General features: G+C 33.4%; 1 protein-coding gene across 2 annotated transcripts in view; it reads left to right on the top strand.

Moving 5' to 3' along the window:
- The window catches only part of LRP1B (LDL receptor related protein 1B), a 1,832,840-nt gene that overhangs the window by 823,663 nt on the left and 982,964 nt on the right, over window positions 1–26,213 (top strand). For both annotated transcript variants that reach the window (XR_013447098.1, XM_078070743.1), the window contains exon 4: window positions 25,301–25,420. Coding sequence is in view for 1 of the 2 variants with exons in the window: in XM_078070743.1 (XP_077926869.1) it covers window positions 25,301–25,420 (120 nt within the window). In the remaining variant the exon portion in view is untranslated. The remainder of the gene's footprint in view (window positions 1–25,300; window positions 25,421–26,213) is intronic.

The following is a 26,213-nucleotide window of genomic DNA, read 5'->3' as shown; positions in this document are numbered from 1 at the left end:
CAAATAATATGATAGTAGACCTTAATGCAATTATATTCATATTAACATTAAGTTTAAAAATATTAAGCCCTCCAATTAAAATTATTAGAAAGGCTAAAAACACAAAACCCAACTATATGCTATCTACAAGTGATATATGTTAAATATAAAGTCACAGAGAGGTTGAAATTAAGTGGATGGAAAATATACACCAAATAATAATAATAACAATAATAATAATAATAATAATAATAACAATCATGAGAAGGCTGGCATAGCTAAATAAGTCCTACTACATTTAAAATGGGGCATTTCTTAACTATAAAGTCAATTATTCATGAGGACATAGTTACAGATGTTTTGTGCCTAATAACAGAGCTCCAAATGTATGGAATAAAACTGGTAAAATTAAAGGTAAAAATAGATTAAGATTTTATAGATGAAGATTTTAATACCCCTTTCTTATCAACTGATAGAAAAATTAGAGAAAAAAATCACCTAGCAGTTGCATAATCTACATTCACATAGATAAACCATATACTGGTCCTTTAAAAAAATCTTAATACATTTAAAAGACTAAATCACACAGAATATATTCTCTGACCACAACTGAGAGATATTAAAACCAATAAAATAAGATTATCTGTGACTGCCCCAATATTTGACAATTAAGCCACATGTTTCTAAATGACCTAATGACTAAAGAAGAAATCAAAAGGGAAATTAGAAAATACTTTAAACTAAAACAAAAACAAAAACAAAAGGACAACAACAAAAACAAAAACATCATTTGGATGTAGGTAAAGTGATGCTTAGAGGAAAACTCAAACCTTTAAATGCTTTTATTAGAAACAAGAAAGTCTAAAATTAATTATCTAAATTCTTCCTTAAGACTCTAGTTAAAGGATAGCAAAGTAACTCAGAACAAGTAAAAGGAATGAATTTTTAAATATAAGAATAGAAATCAAGGGAATAAAAACAAGCAATAGAGAATATTACAAAGCCAAAAGATGGATGGTTCTTTGAAAAGATCAATAAAATTAATAAACTCCAAACTAACTAATGAAGACAAAAACAGAACATAAATTGTCAGCATCAGGAATGAAAGAGAGGTTATCATTTGAGATTTATAAATCTTTGTCGTTCAACATAATTTGCCCTAACTCTATGTAGCTACTTAAATTATAATTAATTAAAATGAAATAAAATTAAAAGTTCAATTTTTCTGTGATTCTAACCTCATTTCAAGTCCTCACTAGTCACATATGGTCAGTGGCTACCATACTGGGCGGTGCAAAAGTAGAACATTTCCATCATCACAGAAAGCTTAATTAGACAATATTAACATTGCCCATTGAAAGGAAAATAAGAGAATGCTACAAACAAGTTTATATCAACAAATATGACAACTCAGGAGAAATGAAAAAATTCCATGAATAACACAATTTACCAAAACTGACACACGATGAAAGAAAATCTGAATTGCAGGGCGCCTGCGTGGCTGTTGGTCAAGTGACCAATTCCTGATTTCAGCTCAGATCATGATCTAAGGAACATGAGATTGAGCCCCATCGGGCTCTGCGCTCAGCACAGTCTGCTTGTCCCTCTCCCTCTGCTTCTACCCCCGCTTGTGCTCTTTTTCACTCTCTCTCTCTCTCAAATAAATAAATAAATAAATAAATAAATAAATAAAATATAAAGTCTTTAAAAAAAAGAAAATCTGAATTGTGATATATCTATTAGAGATGTTAAATTCGTTATTTCAAAACCTCCCACAAAGAAAACTCTAGGCCAAATTACTTAATTGTTTAATTTTATCAAGACAACACAATCTTACACAAACTCTTTCGGAAACAGAGAAGGAAACACATCTTAACTCATTTTGTGATCCTAATACCAAAACTTGGCAGAGACATTGAGAGAAAAATTACAGGCAAATTGTCCTTATGAACATAGATGTAAAAATCCTTCAATATGTAACAAGGGTAACACATTTTAATAACAAAGAGTTTATCCTAGAATAACAAGGTTGTTTTAACATGTGAAAAATCACACAATACAGTTCAGTCTATTAACAAGTTTTTTTTTTTTTAAGATTTTATTTATTTATTTGACAGAAAGACAGCAAGAGAGGGAACACAAGCAGGGGGAGTGGGAGAGGGAGAAGCAGGCTTCCCGTGGAGCAGGGAGCCCAATGTGGGGCTCGATCCCAGGACTCTGGGATCATGACCTGAGCCAAAGGCAGACGCTTAACGACTGAGCCACCCAGGCGCCCCTATTAACAAGGTTTTTAAAAATGAAGGTTTCAAAGGTGTAGTAAAACAATTTGATAAAATTAAACTCATGATGATAAAGATCTCAGCAAACTAGGAATATAACTTTCTCTTCCTATCACTAACATCACAACTATTCAAAACCATCTAATTAATCCCTGCACATTCTATATGCTCTTCCAATCTTTGTCACATTGCCACTGGACAAATCTTTCTAACGTATTGCTTTATTCAAGTTATTATAAAGATTTTTAGTGGTGCCTCTTTTCCTAAAGATCAGGTTATTATTGTTCACTAAAACCCAGTGCCTAATGGAATTTATGGCTTCATTCATTCATTTATTCATTCAAACAATTGAGTCTCTAAGCCTTGATTAATCCATCTGTGTGTTAGTTCTTGCTTTTCTATTGCACTGCTGGAGGAGAAAAAAGGAAGTCTACAATGTGAAATCATACAAAATGAAATCAAACAATTAGGACCACTCTCTATTTTTATTTTCCAACCTTAAAGAAATACTTCAGTGTTTTCTGACTCAGCAATTATTTGTGTTCTCCAAAAAGGTTATTTCTAACCTCATTCTTCACAAATCCCCAACTGTGCCACCTTCTCCTTAATTGTCAGCATATGGCCTTGTCTACTCTGTCCAAGGAAAAAAAAAAGAGCCAAACCATGAAAGCTTCGATAATTTAACATTATCTAAACCAATAAAAATGGCTGCAATTATATCTATATCATTCGCTTTCTCTTCTGTGAGAAGAGGTGTCATTCCTTTCTTTCTTTTTTTTTTTTTAATGTGTCTTTCTTTGGCTATACTCTGTCACCTTTCTCACTTCCCCTGATCTGTCATGTCACCCTCCAAATCCTACAACGATTCCTTAATACTCTTAAAATAATTTCTAAACTCCTTACCATAGTTTACAAGCTTGTCTAGCTTTTTCTTCCCTTTTTCATAATCTATATTTTTGTCAACCCAAACCTGATTATGCTGTGTTCTTTCTCACTTTCGAAACTTTTTCAGTTTCTGTTTCTCTTTATGGAGTTCTCTTTCCCCTGACTCTGCCCAGTAAATTTCTATGTAATATGTGGGTCTCAATTTAGATGTAATTTACTTCAGGAAATCTTCCAAAATACCACTGATATTTCTTTCCCACTGAACCCTGTATTTTCCCTATCATAACACGTACCATTTGGTATTGTAATTACTTATTTAGTTGTCTTTATCCCTTGAGTCTGAAAATGCCATTAGTACAGATACCTTATGGATAAAGTGGAATAAATGAGCACTGAATGGTTAAAGAAGCCAGCGTGATGCTTGGCATCTGGATAAGGAGATGAAAGGCAGAATCTCTGCTCTCAATGCCTGAACAGTCTAGTGAAGAAGACAGATAATTTAAACCAACAATGATAATATATTAAATACTATACTATGATATTTGGCCCCAGTTGCCTTTCAATTTTATTTCCAACCACTTGGAAATGAACCTATTAGATATTTCTACTAATTATTACTTGAACATATCTTATGCCTTTTTATTCCTGTTTTGCTTATGACTTTGAATCTTTCCAGAAATTATAAATACTTCAACAATCATAAAATACCAAAGTGTTGTCCCCTTCCTCTGAACTTCAATAGCATTTCTAGTACCACTGTCCACTTGATAATTATGTAATAAGGCTTGCTTAATTATTTATATATAATTATATCCTCTTTCAGATTTAGAACTCTTAGAAGGCAGAGATATTATATAACTGCATATATATATATATATATATATATATATATATATATATATATAACCCTCGAAAGACCCATCAGGGAACAGAAAAATATCTTGCTCATTGAAGTTTCATCGTAATTGATTTTCTAAAAATTTATGAGCTGTGCTATCACTCCTCTCTATTTTCATCCTATTGAATCCTATGGATTCATTATCTTTTCTCCAGATTTGCTTTGCAAAATATAGATCTCATTTGTCCTGAACAGTTGAAGACTAGTGTTTTATTTATAATATTGACTAGCTTTACATGTCCTAAGAATTGTGCAGGTAGTTTATACATATTCTGCCATTTAATCTTTCCAATAATCCCATGAGACAGGTACAATGATAGCTCTATTCTTCCTCTGAAAAAAATACGGATCCAAATAGAAGTTCAGCTACTTTTAAAAGATTATTCAACTAATAAGTAGAAGTCCTAGGATAAGTCTCAACTCTGACTTCTAACTTCTTAACAACGACCATATTCTAATAGTGGACAATGTGTGTGTGTGTGTGTATATATATATGTGTGTGTGTGTGTGTGTGTGTGTATATATATATATATATGTGTGTGTGTGTGTGTATATATATATATATATGTGTGTGTGTGTGTGTGTGTGTATATATATATATATATGTGTGTGTGTGTGTGTATATATATGTATATGTGCATATGTATATATCTCCTGATCCTTGCACATCATGACGATGAGCAAGTATCACTAGATAATTCCCTAGAGTCAAGAAAATTGTACAGGTGCTAGGATATACCTTTTAAAAAAGCCTACAAATGTAAAAAAGATATATTTTTCAGAAAAGCAATTATTATTTACAAGAGGCAGAACATCCTTGGTACTTTGCTAACCCTATCTTAATTTTTTTCCTGAAAAATATGTAGGTTAATATTCCTATGATCACAGATTAGAAACCCGAGAATTAGGTCAAGAGAACTCTTCAGCATAGGTTATATAGCTAGTGAGTAGCATACTGTGGAAGTGAACCAATCTATTTGTCATCAAAGATTATGCTTTTACATACTATACAACACTACTTTGTTAACCCCTTGTTTCTGTGCTTCTCAGTTTGTTTAATATCTCTTTATTGTTGGGGTAGAGTGCAAAATAGGAATGTGCACAGAGTTCTGTTATCTAAATTTACTGGTTGTGTTCTAGAGAGCTGGTTTAACAGTATTCGGACTTTGTACTATATGTACTATATGTAAAAGCTGCCTGAGATACTATAATTTTATCAAATTTTAAAGACATTTTATAAAGAAAAATATCAACATATTTTATTTTTTTATTAAGTATATGTGGTCAAGTGCATGCCTTCCTGGCATATCTATTTTATCTAGAATTAGTGAGTAGATTGTTTACATTGAACTCATTTTATATTTTTACCTATGTCTACCTTATAACTCTTAATCCAGAATTCTCAGATGCTTTTCCTGCAAAGTCTATATTCCAAAGTGTAGACAGAATTATGGGCCCAGGTGGGATACCTAAAATCATTACATTTTTGTCATATTCTTTCCTATGTAATAGGTAAAACTAATAAAAGGAGGTACTAATGTAAGATAAGAGCCAGCTGCATTATTTCAACCCAACAATTGAATTCTATCAATCAAGGTACCGTTTGCTGTCAGAAAAGAAAGCTAGAAGGTTCTGTATGGATGAAAATAGGCTTAGGGTAAATTAAAGTAAAAAGCTTGATCTATAAAAGAAATATACTTCTAAAAATTTGGGAATATGAATTAGGAAAAGCAAACACCACTTGATAAGGCCTGTCTAGACATTGGTATCTTGAATGTGAATATTGAATAATAAAATAGAAATGAATAACATTATGATACAATCAGGTAAATTCATGAAAATATAAATCAACAACAGAGAACAAAAATGCTATGGCACTATCATTTTAAGGACTGAATACAAATATGGGCTGGATCTTTATTTGGCAAACTCTAATCAGCTGACCACTTCATAATGCCTACAGTGAAAATTACCATTCCTTTTCAGTCTAGTTTTATTGTGAATTTTGGAAACTACCTTCATGATCTTGTATTCTTAATAAAATTCACTTTTTTACTGTTACAAAGTATAACAGGCTCATTATAAAAATTTAGAAAATTTAGGAATGTACAAAAAGACAGTACATTTTACCAGATAGCAGTTATTCTTAGTGAATCATTTTTAATATTTTGACTCTTGGGACTTTAAACAAGCTGATATCAAGCATTTTCTATTCCAAATGAAACTATAATGAAAAATTATTTTTTTGTCCATGTACTCATTGTTTCTAGAAAGCTTTTTGTTTATTTGTTTATTTTTAACATAATATGTATATTTAACATAATATATGGCAGAGGGAAATATTAGTGACATTAAAAGGCCAGCCTATTCAAAACCACAAGGTGTGAGAAATTACTAATTTTCATGCCATTTAGTCTGTGTCTTCCACATTTACATGAAACTAAGTAAATGGCCAAATTGAAGCTGGGAGGTCTGCACTCATTTAATCACAGCTTGTCCTCTTGGGGCTATGTGGTCAATTTGGGGAAAGGCAACGTAATTCAGGGCCCATGCATGTATAGATCTTGGATTCACAATTTGAAAAAATGGCAAGAGGTGTTAAAAGGTAACACTGATTCCCCATTTTTTTAAATTCTAAAATTGACCGTAGTCACGGTTTTCTTTCATCTAAAAGGATTTATACATGCTTACTTGGGTTTTTGCTGCCAAACCCTGGAGGAGCCCACATCTACTCTATTGGAAGAAATACGGACACAGAATCTGTGAGCTTGCATCCACAAAGGAAAAGTGAATCGCCAATAGAAAGTATAACTTTCAATTCGTATAGTGTCTGGTTTGCCTTGAGACATTAACTTTATCTTCACCATTTTGTGTGTGTGTGTGTGTGTGTGAAAAACAATGTATTCTATTATCCCTTCCCTCCAAAAATCAAAGCTACTCAAAGCATGGTACATGAATTATCAGCATGGACCTCTCCTGGGAGCTTGTTAGAAATGCAGAATCTCAGGCATCATCCTAGATGTTCTGAATCATAACCCACACTACATTTTAACAAGTTCCCTAGATAATTTGCTCTATATTAAGTTTATCCTACCCTAATAAACCAGGGCTCAAATTGTATTGCCTTCTTGAGAAGATCCTCAGGGATATCCCTGATTGTGTCCAGTGCTCTTATAAATCCTCTTATAGCACTAAGCACTAGCATTATTTGATTGTTTCTCCAGTAGACTATCAGCTGAGGGCAAAACTTGCTTTTGATCATCATGGTATACCTGGCACAGTGTATTATCAATAGTAGTTAATTAATAATTAAGTTTGCTTGACAATTAATAAAAAATGTCTATATTACTACCATGTATAGTCGATTCCAACTTAAAAAGTAGCTTTCAGTTCAAATTGTTATCATTGTTATTATTATAAACACCAACTCTTTATTTGAATGGCTAATGAAAGAAAGCATTGTGCTGGAAGTTGATGTTATGCAAGAATATAATAAAATATCACCTTTGTGATTCAGGAGCTTACAATATGGTAGAGTTGTTAGAATTTTCACATGGAAAGACAAATTATAACTCATAGCTTGTATATATGAAGAGACCAAGGAATGAACAACATCTTCATTGAGAGAACTGATTTTTCTAGGCTCTAAAACAAGCAATGAAATATTTTAGAAATTTACTTTTTAAAATAATTTTAATATATTTTTTTATTTGAGTATAGTCATTAATTGCAGATATACAACATAGTGATTCAGCAACTCTAAACATTATGCTGTGATCACCACAAGTGTACCTACTATCTGTCACCATATAATGCTATTATAATATTATTAAGTATATTCCCTATGCTGTGCCTTTTATGCCCCTGACTTATTCATTTCACAACTGGAAGCCAGTATCTCCCACTCCCCTTCACCCATTTTGCCCATTTCCCTGTTCCCCTCCCCTCTGGCAACTCTCAGGTTGCTCTCTGTATTTGTAGATCTGATTCTGATTTTGTTTTATTCATTTGTTTTTTTCAATTTCACATGAGTGAAATCATATGGTATTTGTCTTTCTCAGCCAGATTTATTTCACTTAATGTAATACCCTCTAGGTCCATTCATATTGTCACAAATGGCAAGATCTTATCCTTTTTATGGCTGCATAATATTCCATTTTGTTTACCTATTCATCCACTGAAAGACATTTTGGTTGTTTCCAAGGTTTTGGCCACTATAAATAATGCTGCTATGAATATTTATGTACAAGTTATGTACAAGTTTTTCGGTGTTCTACTCATCTTGGGTATATATATATATTTATTCCTATATATATATGTGTATATATATGTGTATATATATATAGATATAGGAGTAAAATTGCTGGAACATATGGCAAATTGAGTGTAATTTTTTGAGGAAATGCCAAAATGGTTTCCAAAATGGCTGGATCATTTACATTCCCACCAGGAATGTAATGATGGTTCGTTCCAATTTCCCTACATCCTCCCCAACAGTTGTTACTGTCTGTTGTTATGGTTATAACCATCCTTATAAGAAGTCTTTTCATTGTGTTTTGATTTGTATTGGCCTGATGAATACAAATGAATATCTATTTATGTATTTATTGGTCATTTGTGTAGCTTCTTTGGAGAAATGTGGATTCATATCCTTTCCCTGTTTTTATATTGGCTTAATTCTATTGGTTATTTGAGTTATTTATATTGGGTTATTCAATTTATTATTGAATTATAAAAGTTATTTATAAAATTATAAAAATCATGTGTTATTTATCTCAATACAAATCTCTTACTGGGTTTTATTTGTAATTGTTTCTCCCACTGTGTGGGTCATCTTTTCACTTTCTTAATGGTGTTCTTTGAAGCATACATTTTTTTTTTTTTTACATTGAGCACAGTTTATCTGTTTTTTTTTTTTTCCCTTTGTCACTTGTGCTTTTGATGCTATAGCTAGCAAGGCTTTAAAGATTTACTCCTATGTTTTCTTCTAAGAATTTTATCATTTAAGCTTTTACATTTAGACCTATAATACATTTTAGGCTAATTTTTGTATGAGGTATAAGGCAGGAATCCAACTTCATTTTTTTTTTCTTGTTGCACATGAATTTCCAGTTGGCTTAGAGACATTTACAGAAGAAAAGCAAAACAAAAACAAAGAAAGAAAAAATAACTGTACTTTCCCCATTGAATTTTTTGGAAGCTTATTAAAAATCTATTGTTACAGTGAGTGCTGTGAATTGTGTAAGACTGATGAATCACAGACCTGTACCTCTGAAACAAATAATACATTATATGTTAAAAAAAAAAAAAAAAGAAGACAGTAGGAAGGGAAAAATGAAGAGGGGGAAATCGGAAGGGGAGACGAACCATGAGAGACTATGGACTCTGAGAAACAAACTGAGGGTTCTAGAGCGGAGGGGGTGGAGGGATGGGTTAGCCTGGTGATGGGTATTAAAGAGGGCACGTATTGAATGGAGCACTTGGTATTATATGCAAACAATGAATCATGGAACACTACATCAAAAACTAATAATGTAATGTATGGTAATTAACATAACATAATAAAATAAAATAAAAAAAATCTATTGAACATAGCTGTGAGAGTTTATTTCTAGACTCTCAGTTCTGTTCCATTGACCTACATGTCTAATTTCATGCCAGTACCACACTCTCTTGATTATTACAGCTTTGTAGTAAGTTTTGAAATGGGAAAGTGTGAGTTCTCCAACTTTGTCTTCCATTTTGAGGTATTTTTTCCTTGCTATTCTGGGTCTCTTGCTTTTCCATATGAATTTTAGATCATTTTGTCAATTTATGCAGAAAAGGCAAGTTAGATTTTCCAAGGATTTCTTTGAATCTGTAGATCAATTTGGAAAGTATTGTCATCTTAACATTATTAAGTCTCCTAACCCATAAACATGGAATTCCTTTTCTTTGGTTAAATATTCTTTAATTCATATCAATGATATTTTGTATTTTTTAGTGTATAAATCTTACACTTCTTTTGCTAAATGAATTCCTAAGCATTTTATTCTGTTTGGTGCTATTTGCTAATTGTTCTTAATTTCACTTTTCACTTTCAGACTGTTCATTCATACTATATGTTTCTATATATATGATATTCTATATAGAATATATTTCTATATATAGAATACATATATATATATATGAATCTCTACATATATAGTTCTCTCTCTCTCTCTATATATATATGTATAAAACCATTCTTCTGATTGCATAATCTATTGTCATGTTAACCAAATATTCTGTTAGCTCAAATGTATTATGAAGCCCTCCTACTAAATTATTTTATTTTGGCTATTTTTATTTTCAAATCAGTATTTTCCATTTGATTTATTGTAATTTTCTTTGCAATAAGGTACTGTCAGGGGGCACCTGGGTGACTCAGTTGTTAAAGCGTCTGTCTTTGGCTCAAGTCATGATCCTAGAGTCCTGGGATCGAGCCCCTCATCGGGCTCCCTGCTTGGCGGGAAGCCTGCTTTTCCCTCTCCCACTCCCCCTGCTTGTGTTCCATCTCTCTCTCTGTCTCTCTCTGTGAAATAAATAAATAAAATCTTAAAAAAATAAAAGAAATGTATAATAAGGTACTGTCAGGGCTGCCTTTACTTTTTTTTTTTTCCTTTTCTTTTTTCTACTTTTTTTTTACTGTGGTAACATATACTGGACATCAAATTTACTATTTTAACCATATTTTAGTCTTCAATTCAGTGGCATTAAGTACATTCACATTGTTGTGCAACAATCACTACCACCCATATCCCGAATTTTTCAACTCTCCAAACTTGAAATTCCATACAAATTTAACAGTAAATCACCATCCCTTCCCCCAGCCCCTGGCAAGCACCATCCTACTTTGTCTCTATGAATTTGACTACTCTAGGTACCTCATCTAAGTGGAATCATACAATATTACTCTTTTTGTGACCTGTTTATTACACTGAGCATTATATCTTTAAGGTTTATCCATATTGGAACATGTGCCAGAATTTCCTTCCTTTTTTAAACTGAATAATATTCCATTTTATGTATATATCACATTTTTTAATCCATTCATCATCATGTAATGGTGATGTACATTTAGTTTGCTTTTATCTTCTGGTTATTTTGAAAGATCTACCATACACATGGGTGTACAAATAAATGTTCAAATCTCTGTTTCCAGTTATTTCGGGTATATATCCAGGAATAGAATTGCAGCATTATATGGTAATTCTATGTTTAACGTTCTAAGGAACCACCCTACTGTTTTCCATAAGTGACTGTACCATTTTACATTCCTACCAGTAATACACAAGGTTCTAATTTCTCCACATCCTTGACAACACTTGTTATTTTCTGTTAGCTTGTTTTTTTAAAAGATTTTTTTTGTTTATTTGAGAGAGAGCAAGAGAGAGAGAGACCACAAGCAAGGGGAGGAGCAGAGGAAGAGGAAGAAGCAGACTCCCCGCTGAGCACAGAGCCCAACGCAGGGCTCGATCCCAGGACCCTAAGATCATGACCCAAGCCTAAGTCAAACATTTATTTATTTATTTATTTATTTATTTATTTATTTATATATATATTTTTTAAAGATTTTATTTATTTTTTTGACAGAGAGAGACATAGCGAGAGCAGGAACACAAGCAGGGGGAGTGGGAGAGGGAGAAGCAGGCTTCCCGCAGAGCAGGGAGCCCGATGTGGGACTCGATCCCAGGACCCTGGGATCATGACCTGAGCCGAAGGCAGACGCTTAACGACTGAGCCACCCAGGCGCCCTAAGTCAAACATTTAATAGACTAAGCCTCCCAGGTGCTCCTGTTAGCTTATTTTTTTTAATAACAGCCATTTAGTGGGTGTGAAGGGTATCTCATTGGGTTTTGGTTTGTGTTTCTCTAATGATTAGTTATTTTGAACATCTTTTCATGTGACTATTGGCCATTTATTTATTTTCTTTGGAGAAATGTCTATTCAAGTTCTTTACCCATTTTTTAATTGGGGTGTTTGATTTCTCTTGTTGAGCTGTAGAAGTCTTTATAAATTACGGATATTAATCCCTTATCAGGTATATAATTTTAAAGTCTATTTCTATGTATTTTCTCCCATTCCATAGGTTGCCTTTTCACACTGATCGTCTCTTTCGATGTACAAAAGTTTTTAATTTTGATGAAGTCCATTCATCTGTTTTTCCTTTTGACACCTGCGCTATCACTATCATATTCTCTTCTTTAAGCTTTTGTTTTGTTTAGTTCTTTTAACATATTTACAATAGTTGCTTTGAAATCTTTGTCTGCTTACTTTCACATCTGGGCCCTCTGAAAGGCAATTTCTTTTACTTGTTTTTTTTTTTTTGTTGTTGTTTTTCCTCCTTGTGTAGGGGTCACAGGTCCCTGTTTCTTTGCATGTCTCATAATATTTTGGTTGAAAACTGGGAATTTTAGATAATATATTTTAACATCTCAGGAGACTATTCTTCTCTGTCCCTAACTGTAGTGATTGGTGGGGTGTGTTTGTTTTGCATGTTTCATTTTTTATTATTACCTTGACTGACTATTTCAGTGAAGCTTATTTCCCACACAGCGTACACTCTCTGATGTCACCCCGCATAGGGTATAGACCTGGTCATGTGCACGGTCACCCTGGGATGACAGTGGCTTTCTAAGGGCACTCTTTGATCGTCTATTTACCAGACCTATTAAGCTGTGTGCCTCAGTCGGTATCATCAGCAGTTTGCATGCACTAATTTTATTGTTTTTAAAAAAGGCATTTTGGCATAAATCTCTCCACAGTTTTACTCAATGAAATTTTGTCCATTTTTCAGAAGTAGACTTTGAACTTTGTTCCAACTCTAGAAAAGTTCTTCTTCTTAGCCATCCTTTTTCCCCAGTTTTAGCTGACCTATGTTTTAGATTGCTGTTCCAATGGAGCCATCATCTTTATCTTAATTAATTGCCACCAAAGTCTCCATTGTTTTTGACACCACCTTTAGGCTTGAACTTCCCAGTGCACTGTTCCAAATAAAACCAGTCCCCTTGGGAAGAACACAGCTCTTTGTTCTTCAAGCCTGCCATTCATCCTGGGCAGAATCTCTGCATCGCTCTGGAGCTGAAGATGGGAACACTGCGCCACTTTTCTCAGTCACAGCTCTGCTTTACTAGTGGCTTTCTAGGTGTGGGTGTGGTTGCCTTTGATTTTCTGGGTTTGGGACCTCTGCCTTGTGAATGATCTGGATGAAAGCAGTTGTAGCCCAGAATTCTTCATCTGTTCACCTTTTGAGTGTGTTACTCCCTTTTTTAATACTGTACCTATTGTTCTCCAGGTAAGAATTAGTCTAATTCAGTCTCTTCAGAGAATAAACCTCCAGTGTTCTGCTGCAAGGGTGAGGAAGTTTAGCTTTTCCTTTCAGCCAATCCTGTTTACGTCCCCACCCTATCTTATTTCCACTCCCACTCCTTTTGGGGCTATGAAGTGCCTTCAATTTTTGAGCCTGTCCAGAATTTTGGTGTTGTATACACTTGTGTTTTGGCTCTGTTCTGAGGACTTCCATGTTGTACAACTTGAGTTCAATTCATATCAAAGTTTTTTTTTTTAAATAGCGCCCCCTGGAGTTTTGCAGTGCACAATCTATGTGCTTAGAATGCAGCAGCCTTGATCATCATTCTTCTCATCTCCTTCAATCCTTAACTTAGAAGATTTTACTACCTAAGCCCTATAAAGGGCTAAGTTAGTGAACCCTCATTTATTGCTTCTTTGCTTCTAAAGTTTTGTTGACATCCTTTGTCTGTTTTAGTCTTCTTTCTTATTCTCTTTCTTCTTGTGGGCTTGAGTCTTTCTTATCTTCATTTTATTGAGGATTTTGCGAAGTATAGAGGTGAATAGGAGTGCTTAATTGACGTGTTTAACATAGAGAGAACTTTCTGACCTGATATATGCCAGGCACTGTGTTGCATTTCCTTTGTTCATTCTCATAGTGTTGAACCTGTGTTCAACATTACCAAGGTTATTGGTGCCTCCTACAGTCTGGGAATAATATAAGGATTTAAGAGGACAATGTTTGTCCTTTACAGGGAAAAAAACCTCTACCTTCACTTTCCAAATAGATTTCGTCACAAGTACTTCTTACCTACTAAATATGCAGAAATTGCTAGAAGTTATGAATTCCCTGTACAAAGGATGTTTCTTTATTCATGCTGCCTCACCTCTTCTAACCCAATTGTTATTACTACCTCCATCTTATTATGTTTGTCTTACATAGGTGTGTAATACACTTATATAATTTATATGTATACTGTCCTTTCACTATATATTCATTTTTTACTCTTCTACCTCTAGACATGAAAAACCCCATTACTAGATATCTGCAATTTCTACTTAGTAATTGTATTTTTCCCTGGGACTTGTGGTAAATTTGCTTAATCTTTTTTGCCTTCAAGCGTAGTTTTCCATGGTTGCATTAAATATATTGAACCAGGCAAAGACCTGATATTGGTTAGCTTATTATTAATAAATCTAGCATGCCATCCTTACTGTAAAATCAAATGCAAAACACTAAAACAAGATGTATAAACCACAGAACAGTTTGGCTTCACCAATCCAATGCACCTAGAACTCTAAGCTTTCTCTCCCTTCTCTCTCCCTATACCAGTCCAAATCTCACCATTTATATGATACTCTACTAATTATAAAGCATGTTTACACTCACCGTGCCTTTTAATATTCATAAAATCTTATCAAGACATTTTCTAGTTTGGAAGCTAAGGCTCAGAAAGGTTAAGAATCTAGTCAATAGTTAAATACCTGGTAAGAGATACCACAAATAGATATGTTTTCCACCTTTAAGAAGACTTAAGTGCATTTTATGATAACATGTGTCTCCGATCTCTTTATATAAAGAAAAGATGGAAGTGAAAATTACTGGATTTTATTGGTGGAGATGTAGTTGATGATTTATAATGGCAATAATATAACTGCCAACCTATAATGTATTTACAATGTGTCAGACAACTAAGCACTTCTATTCAATCACTGTGTTTAAAACTCACACCATCCCTATGAAGTTAGTGATGTCATTATCCTCATATTGTTCTAAGAAGAAAACTCCACGCAAGCATGTGTTGTTTTATCGTCTCATATCCTCTTATAGATAAAACTGAGGTAAACATTTTTTGTTGTACAAATGCTGCAGATTATAGGTTAATTATTTAGCAAGATTTGTCAGTGGATATGGAGACCAAGTCTGTCTTTTCATAACATAAATGAATCACTTCTCATTTGATTGTGTCTTGGTACTAGATTTTAATATTCTATACAATAAAAACTTTAAAAGTTTTGCATATTGAGTTTTAGAATGCTGAATGCCATTTACAGTAAAGAGTTTCAAAAGAAATCAGAACCTAAAGTTGCTAAGTTGTTAGAAATGGTTTTATTTGAAGATCCAAAATAAACAGTTCTTTAGTCTGTGTTAGCCAATGAGTTGGGATAATTGGAACTGCTTTTCTGAGTAAACCCTTGGTTTGCAACAAAGCATAAAATGGGAAAAATCTCTTAGCATTGGTGCAGTACACTCTCAAGTTGTTCGTGTTACTTTGGTTTAGCTTTTGCTTATACATTTCAAAGCATATGTGTATACATTTCAAAGCGTAACTCAAAGTTGTATTCCTGGTATAGATGGAGAAATATATGAGAAAACAGCATGAAAAGCAGAACAGTAAAATCCTTTTTCCAGACAGTAAATAAGAGAATAAAAGAATATGTGTGCAGAGAAGACATGCACTCTTAATCTTCCAATGTAGAAGTAATACAGATCATGTCCACACATGTTCTAGTGAGAATTAGTTATAAGGTCCTAACCAGGTGAAAGTAGAGCAAAGGTTACTCTGGCTGGATAACCGCTTCTTAGAAACATCTCAGCAGTATAGAGGGAAGAGTAAAAAAAATATATATATATTTTTAAATATATTATATAAGTATATAATTTATGTATAAATTTTGTTATATATTAAAATTTATATATAAATTAAAATATATATATTTTTACTTAATTTATTTTAGAGAGAGAGTATGTGAGAGCAAGGGGAGGGGTAAAGGGAGAAAGAATTCCAAGCAGACCCCCATGCCAAGCATGGAGCCCAGTGCCAGGCTTGATCCCATGACCCGCCGGAGACCATGACCTGAGCTGAAAGCAAGAGTGCAACACTCAACTGACTGAGCCACCCAGGCACCCTGTGAAAGTATTTATTAAACAGATAGCTATGTTTACCATATAAACTAGATGTGTTTCAGCAGGCAATTGTCTGATTAAATTACTTATTATCTATAAATGGAATAATATGCAACTACCAAAATGGATGTTGAAGGCACATGTACACACACACAAACATCATTAAAAAGAAAAAAAAAGTATAATCTGTTATAAACCCCAGACTCAATTCACAGAATATTTTCTCAGACCACATGAGAGCCTACAGCTTCCACCTCATAACAGTACATCTAAATTATAGAGAATTTTGCTTTTCCTTGTTGAAAGAGAGTAGATCCTTACGCAATATTAATATGAAAAATTAAAATTATAAAATAACAGTTTTTTCATGTCCATTTATTAAATAGACAAAACTCAGTAAGAAAACAAACAACCTAATAAAACAAACAACCTAATAAAAAGTGGGTGAAGTTTTGATCAGACACATCACCAAAAATATGTGAAAATATATGAAAAATATATAAAAATATATGAAAAGATGTTCAATATCATTAGTCATTAGGAAAAGCAAATTAAAACTACAATAAGGTACCATTCCATACCTAATAAAGTGACTAAAAATTAAAATTAAATTAAAAGCTGATGATAATTAGTATTGGGCAGAAGGCCAAGCAACTGGATGATTCATATATTGGTAGTGGAAATGCAAAGTGGAAAAGCTACTTGGGAAACCAATTTGATAGTTTCTTATAAAGTAAAACATCATTTTACCATATAAACCAGCAATCTCAGATTTACTCAAATGAAACGATAATCTGTATTTACCTGAATTTACATGTGAATGTTTATAGCAACTTTATTCGACTCTAAAAGTGACTTAAATATCTGTCACTTGTGAAATGGGTAAATAAACGGAGATACATTCATCCAATGGAATACTATTCAGCAATAAAACGGAGGGAACTACTGATAAGGTAATATGGCTGAGTCTCAAATACATTATGCTAACTAAAGATGCTGCAGGCCGGATGATTCCATTTCTATCACATGCTGGAGAAGGCAGAACTATTGAGATGGAAAAAGACCAGTGATTGCCAAATCTGGCAGTGGGGAAATGAACTGGCTATAGAGGGGCACAGGAAAATATCTTGGATCATGGTCCTGTTCTGTATCTTGGTGGTGCTATTGGAAAAACTGCATGTGTTTTTCAAAACTCACAGAACTCTACATAAAAGGAACAAATTTTACTATATGTACATTTATACCATAACAACAAAAATAGAACTAAAAATGATAACTAAAAAAAATTGCCTTAATGTTGTATCTTTATATATGAGAACACACAAAAAAATTGAAGCCAGGACTGTGGTTTAGCACTAAGCAAAGAATTCTGAAGAAATCCACATTAGTAGTCATGAGAGGCAACCTAATCTCTGCAAGCCAGCTCACACTGCATTTTAGTAGGCCAAGGAAACAGGGGTGAGAGGATGAATGATGTGACACAAATTATCACCATTCTAAATATGTCAAGCATACGTCCTGCTGACAAGAGGGACTCTCTGGCATGGTAAGTAGCTGCATCAGCTTTTCAATCTCCAAGTATAAAAAGTGAGTGAAATACTTTAATGTGCTACATGAGGAAATTATTTTTTTTTTCCTTAGAACTATGATTATAGTTGTTGGTTAAAAGGCATTTTTGTATAAGCCAAATTCAAGGAGTGATTTGATTACTAAAATTGAGAATTAAACATTATCCCATTTTATAAAATAATGTCTCAGATAACTTATGTATTTAGAAAGTGCCTATATTTTTTGGTATTTCCAAAGAGTTCATAAAAGTTCTAATTTCTTCTCAGGGAGAAACATGTAACCCAGAAGCACATGAATAAAATAGCACAGTTGTGTTCTCAGTGTCCTGCTAAGTCCAATACATCAATGTGAATTGCGATCTATGTGAATTGTTCAATTATAGGTCATAAAGGCAGCCAGCATAACGCTATGGACTACACCTTGGATTGAACCAATAGCTACACATACAAGACTGCAAACAATAGTTCTCTGGCTTAGGGATATTTATATAAACTAAACTAATCAGGGGAGAAACCTCCTAATAGTAATAACTTGTGATTTTTGGAATCTGGTTATCCGCTTCAAATCGCCTTTTCTACTGTCCTGTTTTTACTCTGAGGCAGGTTAGCAAAATTTATCTCTATGTGTTTCCTAAATTATAAACCTGCAAATTTTGTGGAAATGTGTTCTAAATCCCAATGCTGTTAAAAGAGCATAACAACTCCTTAGGACTATGCAGATTAGCATAAGTATTTGGTAAAAATGTCTTGTTTGATTTATTAATTGGTCCGTGCTTATGTAGCAAATTAAATGTGCATGTACATTGCTTCAGAGAGTAGTATTTATATTTTATAGAAACCAGTTAGCCAGTAGAGAAAAAAATCTTCATTTCCTATGGTTAGTATTTCCCTGTTGGAGATTTTTCATTCAGGTCAAGATTTTAGGAGAATTTACCAAAAAATAAAAGTACCTCCACCAAAAGACATCGAACAATGCACAAGTGATTTGGGGGCAAAACTAGAACTATGTCATGTAACACCCATAATTAAAGGCATGAAGGAGAAAATCATTCTATTATAGAAAAAAAACATACCTCCAAGTTGCTTGAAACTTACATAAATTATGGCAAGAATACCGACAATAGATATAACTTAAATGGTAACAGAATAAAAAAATAATAATACAAAGAATGACATGTGTCAGGCACTATTTTAAGAACTTTGCATAATTTACCTCATTTAAGCCTCCCAACAACCCTATGAGGTAGTTTCTATTATTTATCCCCATTTTAGAGATAAGGAAAAATAAGTATAGAGAGCTTAAATAATCTGCCCATCACCGTAATATTATGTAAAAACTACCCTGGTACCTCAGGGGTTGTATGCAACAAAAATCCAAATTTTCACTCATATCAACATCCAAATGGGTCATTAATGGATGCTTACTATTTCAGGCTTCTTCCAGTTTAGGCCTGTTGGCACAAAGTTCTATGAGTCTTCTGTTGGCTTCTTTGCATCCAGAGGGCTGACAAGTAAGTAAAGAGAGAGTAGGAGGTCATCAGAATGCTTTAGAGCCAAGGTCAGAAAGCGGCACCCACTAATTTTGCATATATTACATTATCTAGAAACCAGATATATGGCTCCAACCAAATGCAAGTCAACTGGGAAAATTAATCTTTTTACTTGCTCAGGAAGAGGAAACAGGATTGGTGAACATTGGCTGTTTTTTGCCACACTCACATAGCCTGAAATTAGTAACACCAGGGTTGGAGCCTAGGTACTCTAGCTCCAGTGCTTAAGGCCTTAATTATAATACTGTGCTATGATTTAGAAAAAAGAAACAAAGCAGTGAAAGAGATATGAGGTTTAGTATGAAATAATTTTCTATCCTTCTAGAATCCCTGTTGCTATTTATTAGTAATACAAATCTAGAAATATATTTCTTGAATCTATTTCTTAGAAGCTTGGTGCCTCAAAGTTATCCATTACTTGTAAGATGTCCGCTTGCATTTGATAGAGAAGATATATTCACATTTTTATAATCTCTTATACAACTTTGAAAAAAAGCATAAAAAAGATTCCTTAAATACCACAGAATGGAGTGGGTCTGTGTTAGGAGAGTCCCCATCAGTTGAATTAGATTTGATTCCTGAAATAATAGCTCCTCTCCTTTCGTTAAAAAAAGACACTTTTATAATAATGCTGAGAAATACAGATCAAATACTATATTACATATCTGGATTCAGGGGCCCCTGGGTGGCTCAGGTGGTTAGGTGTCTGCCTTTGGCTCAGGTCATAATCCCAGGGTCCTAGGATGAGCCCCAGCTCCCGGCTCAGCGGGGAGCCTGCTTCTCCCTCTCCTGCTCTGCCTGCTTGTGTTTTCTCTCTCTCCCTCTCTCATTCTGTCAAATAAATAAAATTAAAAAAAAAACAAACATATCTGGATTCAAGCTTGCGTATTTCATTACCTTAGATGCTAGTGGTCTTCCTACTTCAACCTAAGATCCAAACCAATGATAATGTTACATGAACCAATGAGCATGCTTCATGTAAAGCACTCTATGAAGACTGATAATTGAAGTACAGAATTTCTGTTCTACCCAAATAAGCTTTCTAACAAAATTAATCTGATGCATTTTTAATTATCTACATAAGCATTATAGTGTTGCATGTAATTAAGCATAAATGGTAAGCAGCTCAAATAGATAACATTACAGTAATTAGTATTGCTTTCCCAGAGTTAAGTCAAATTTTAAATTTTCTTTTTCATGTTGTTAGTTCTTCAAAATTCTTCATGATCTGTTAGAAGAATCACTAGTTACCATTGCACCTGATATCATGCTTTCAATCTCTTTGCACATACACACGAGCTCTCATTTGATGAATCACAAGCTGAGTTGCCCTTGTCTCTTTTGCTATTTTCAACCACTAGACCCCACCTAACACTCTAAACCATGTGTGAGGTCCAGTCTTTCATACCCAGTTTTCCCCCATTTTCTCTCATTTTTCCTTAATTCTCCCCAACACTATCCCCATGTTGGTAACTATTCTTAGCAGGCATATTCCAGATATTTCAAGACTGGAGAGAGCAGAAAGATGAAACCAATGGTCTGTGGATTTTGTACTTTGAATTGAGAGGGAAAACAAGGAATTGGGCTATAGAAATTAAATGGAAAAAAAAAAAATAATACATTTAAGGTACTGAGATAACATGCCTGCCTTAAGGTACAGATTAAATAAATTAGGTCAAACCCCTACCTTTATTCTCTTTATCTCATAATATATTTAATTCTTTTCTATGAGAAACCTTTCCTATTTCCTTTTTCTGTCCCAACCCCTTACTACTACATTTATCTCTATCCTCTCTGTTCCACTGAAACCTTTTTTAAGGGTCTTAATTGATCCTATTATAAAATGCAATGCATTTTTTAGGTTTCATCCAGAAATATTTCCTAAGGATTTAACATTTATTGCTCTAGTTACTTCCATGAACTCTTCTTCCTCCTTAGATTTTGTGAAGCTTTTCAGCTTCTCCCATCTATATATTTGATTATTTCTCGGTTTTCTTTGTTGATGGTTCTTCTGCTTGCCTTTCACATATAAAAGTTCTTTGGGGTTTATTTGTATTATAAATATTCCTTATAAGGAATGATTCTTTCCTTTTCAGGCTTTAATTACCCACTTTACATCTGTGACTTCCAAAGCTACATCTCCAGTCCAGACTTCTCTTCTTAGAAAGACTCAAATTCTCAACTCTCTCCTGGCCATTCTTGTCAACATTTGAAACTAAACTGTCAAAGGCAAACTTAGTATTTTCCCCCAAACTTCTAGTCCTCCTGTTATTCTTAATTCATTTTCTTGGTACTATTAACTCACTGTCATTATGCTTTCACCAAGTGTTTGGCCATCCATTCATCTAAATCTTCATACTTGTGCCTTTGCCATGTCTAGTCTTTTAGATAGCTTTTCTTCCTTACAATATTTCACTCATCTTTCTCCCTGCTATTAGGTACTAACTAACACTTTGGTCCTCAATTACTAGCAATGACTCTCATTATCAAAACAGAAAAGTCTACTTAATCAAAGAATTAATCCGCCTTGATTTGGCCCCAAACAATTCCAGCCCCATTTCCTGCCATATCAAACACTGTGGTTTAGCCACACAGTTATTTATCATTGTCTGTATTTCTTGTATGCTTTCCTGTCTTTTAATTTATTTTCTCATATTGTCTTCTTTATCTGGAATGCACTCTCATAAATTTTGTCTACCGAACTCTTCTTATCTTTTAAATTTCAGCTTAAATTAAACTTTTTTCACAACTGTTTTCCATATTATCTATGCTCTTTTCAGTCTCTGGAGGATTCCTTCTCTTTCCAGCTCATGTCACTTGTATTTTTATTTAGCATATGAATTTTTCTACTTTGAATTATGACCGTTGTTTACATTGTTATCCTTCCCACCTAACCCCACCCACTTCCACACTCATGTTGTTAATTCCTTAATTTGTGTAAAGTAATTTTGCATGTGTAGAACCCCAGCAGAGTGTTTAGCATTGACTAGGTGCTCAATCAAAATTGAACTAAAGTAGCATATATATTCAAGGCACTTTTGGACTGATTCCACCATAATCAAACAAGATTTGACAACTCAATTACCTAATTTGAAGATGTAAATGAGCTATCTTTAGGACCTACTTTAATTTAATGGACTAGAAATGACACCTGAGAGTGTTAATCCTCATCCTAGAGTTAATATTTCATTGATTCATTCATCCTATAAAAATTATAAAACACCTGATCTATAGCACACTACTAAACCTAGAATGAAAAATAAAAATAAAATACACTATGTTTCTAACCATCACCATATTGTACATTGGGAATTAGAGGCATTATTAAAAACATAGGCTCTGTAGGCAGACTGACCTTGTTTTGAATGGCAACTCTGTCATATATTTTTGCTATATAATGTTGGGATAATTATTAACCATCAGTTCCCTCATCTGTAAAATGTAAATTACAATAATATCTGCAAGTTTGACTGTTATGGGGTTTCAAAGAGATTGCATATTTAAAGAACTTGATATATGTTAGGTTTATAATTTGTAGCTGTAGATACTAGTGAGGGAAACTAAAATGTAAATAACTACCATAAAGCAAAACAAAAATGCCCTAATTTCCAAGGAACCATTTAGTCTGTATTTTTTATTAATAATGTATTTTTACAGACCAAGTTACTGGTCTTTGTACATTACATAAATATTAACATTGTATTAGCATATAATTAATGATGAGCCAAAATTCAAGCCCACAAATCAGATATAGTTGATCAGCATATTGGTTGAATCTATGTCAAAGAAACAGAAATTTTTCTGGGTATTTCAAGGAGAAAGAAATTTAATATAAAGTATTGATTGTAATAAGAGCAGTGAAAATTAGAAGTTTACAAGAGCACACCTAGCTTTCAAGTTATGGTACTAGTAGTTATGTTCCAGTGAAGGGGACGCCATGATACTTGATGAATACACCAGTAACAAATTGATAGACAAGAGACAAAGACCATCATTTCTGCCTCGAGGCACTCCAACCTTACGTGGTTGACTAGAATGGAAAGAACCCTGCAAAGGGGACTGTGAAAAAGGGAACCTCAAGAGTGTAGACCTCTGAAAGCAACGACATGAATGTGTATCAGAAAGTAGTTAACTGTCAAATACTGCTGATAGGTCAAGTAAGATGAGGACTGAAAAAAGGTCATTGCACTTATCAACACCAAGGTCACTGAAAACATTTATGTAAGCAGTTTCTGTGGAGCAGTGGAAGTGAAAGCTCGATGCAGTGGGTTTAATATAGAAACAGAGGAGAAGAACAAGGGTATGGGTTATTTTTGTAAGTTTTATTATTCAGAGGAACAGAGAAATTGGGCAAAGGTGACAAGTAGAGGAAATGAGGTCAGGGTTTTTGCTTTTAAGTTGGGGAAAAGTTAAGAGCATGTTTGATGCTGAAAAAGAGCTAATACAGGGGTCAGAAAACTTTCTGTAGGGGCTATAGTAAATACTTCAGGCCTTGGGGCTTATAGGTCTCTGAGGCAATGAGTCACCTATGCTTTTGTAGTGTAAAAGCAGCCATGGGCAATATGTAAACAAATGGGCATGACTGTATTCCAAAAATTTTTAATTGTCAAAAAGAGATGGGTTCTTGTTTGATCTAGTATCAATTATTTTAAAAAAATAATAATGAGAGGAAGCAAAGAAGAGCTGAGGTGATATCCTTGAATAGGTGAGAGGGCATAGGATTCGTGCACAGGGATTGGAGTTAGGCTTTGATTATGAATTCAACCAAGTTTGAAAAGCAAGGACAAGCATATGCAGTGGTAGGTAAATGTGAAGCATAAATCTGTGGAAAATCTCTTTTATTGCTTCATTTATCTCAGGAAAAGTAGGAAGCAAGATCATAATATGTGAGAGACCATTAGGAAAAAGATTTGGGGTTTTAAGAAGGGAAGATGCATGAAATAATTGCATGAAAGAGTTGAAAAATAATTGGGCTAAGAACATACTTTAGATAGTAAACTAGCAAATTTTCAATTTGGAATGTTCTAGCTGTTCTTTTCCACATTGAACCATTCATATACTTTTATGATATTTTTTTTTCTGAAGCATCAGCTAAACTTGTAGCATTATCAACATATTTTGAATCATATGACCTTAGTCTTCAAAGATCTTATTTTTCTCCCCAGGGGAAAAAAGAGATTGCTGCAATCCATTAATACCTCTATTTTCAGACAGCAAAATCAGTCACACATTTTATCCATATATTTTTCTAGTTTAGCAAATCTTATTCTTGTTAGAAATTATTTGTGCAATGAATATGTTTCTGTCACTTCATCTCTGTTTCATGCATTTATCATATTGAATTCTAATCTACTCTGAGGGTTTGCTAACTTTTGCTTCAATGATGTATTTGCTCTGAAAGAGTTCAGATATAATGAAATATATTATGTCCAGTATTTGTCTAATAGTTTGTCACCAATGAAAGATAAATTATTGAAATGGAATATATTCACATTGATTGCTACGAAGGTTACACATGGATTATAAATCAAAACAAGTCCTTAAAAGATAGAAAATCAATTAATGTGTCAGGTAAGAAATGCATAAATGTTGAAATCAACCACTGAGTTGACATTTTTCCTCTTGAAATAATTTAATTTACCAGAATTTGAAAAGATTTGTGACTTTGAACATACATAATAAGCTAAAAGTGGAAGACCGAACATCTGAAATTTTGTTAACAATACTTCAAACAAATACAAGCCAACATATTTTAGAGGGAATAGTTGTTTGTTTTCTCAACCAATCACAGAAATTTTCAAGGAGACCAATCAGAACTATATTCTTGTGGTTATGCCCTGAGTAAATATTAACAATATTTAAATTTAAATAGGACGCATGTGTGCACAGTTATCTTGACTAGTGTCTTTGTTTTTCTTCTCCAGAACTATTACCTAATTGCCAGCAGTTGAATTGTCAGTATAGATGTGCAATGGTCAGAAATAGTACAAGATGTTACTGTGAGGATGGATTTGAAGTAAAAGAAGATGGAAAAAGTTGTAGAGGTAAGTATGACATATGATTCTATTCATTTTTTTTTTTTTTACAAAAGCTTAGTTAACAAATTAATCAAGTATCTTTGAGCACCTACCATATGCTTCACACAGTGTTTATACTAACATTTTTTTGTTTCTTGAGATTTAAAAGATGATACTACTACATAAGTCATACACATAAACATAAGAGATACGCATTTTTACCAATCAGTTTTCAATTCAGATTTCAATAATGTCAAATATGGGAAATGTCAACAATGGGAAGTGGTTTGGGTTAACAATGAAATCACTGGATTTAACGGTTTTAACTTCCTAGATGTTTTCTACCAGTTACACAGCTGCAGGGTAATAGACATTTGTTATTAACTAAGCTGGGTTAATAATATCATGCAATGTTCTTTTCCATTTTTCCATTTTTTGCATTGGTAATTCTGGCAGTTGGCATTTTACCAACAGCAATAATGAACATAAACATATTTATCTGTATTTTTAATGTCTTAATTCTTGCTTTTGTGAATGTTCCACAGCACATGTTTACTCTCTGAAATGACTCCACTCTGCCATACTGAACAATTCTAGGTTACTTCTTCATTCTATTAACTTCTGTTATATATATATGTTAGTGTATGTATATAAATCTGATATATCCTTACATCATTTTATATAGCATTTAGAATCTATATATAGAAAGCATAAAATATAGAATCTATATATAAAATCAAAGAATATCTGCATTGCTAGAGCCACTAATAAACAGACTATTTTACAAAAAAAAAATTGGTACTTTGCCAATTGCTTTAAA

This window comes from Halichoerus grypus, chromosome 4, assembly GCF_964656455.1.
Source record: "Halichoerus grypus chromosome 4, mHalGry1.hap1.1, whole genome shotgun sequence".
Taxonomy (NCBI): Eukaryota; Metazoa; Chordata; class Mammalia; order Carnivora; family Phocidae; genus Halichoerus; species Halichoerus grypus.
The sequence above is the reverse complement of the archived record's forward strand: the minus strand, read 5'-3'. Positions and strand labels throughout refer to the sequence as shown.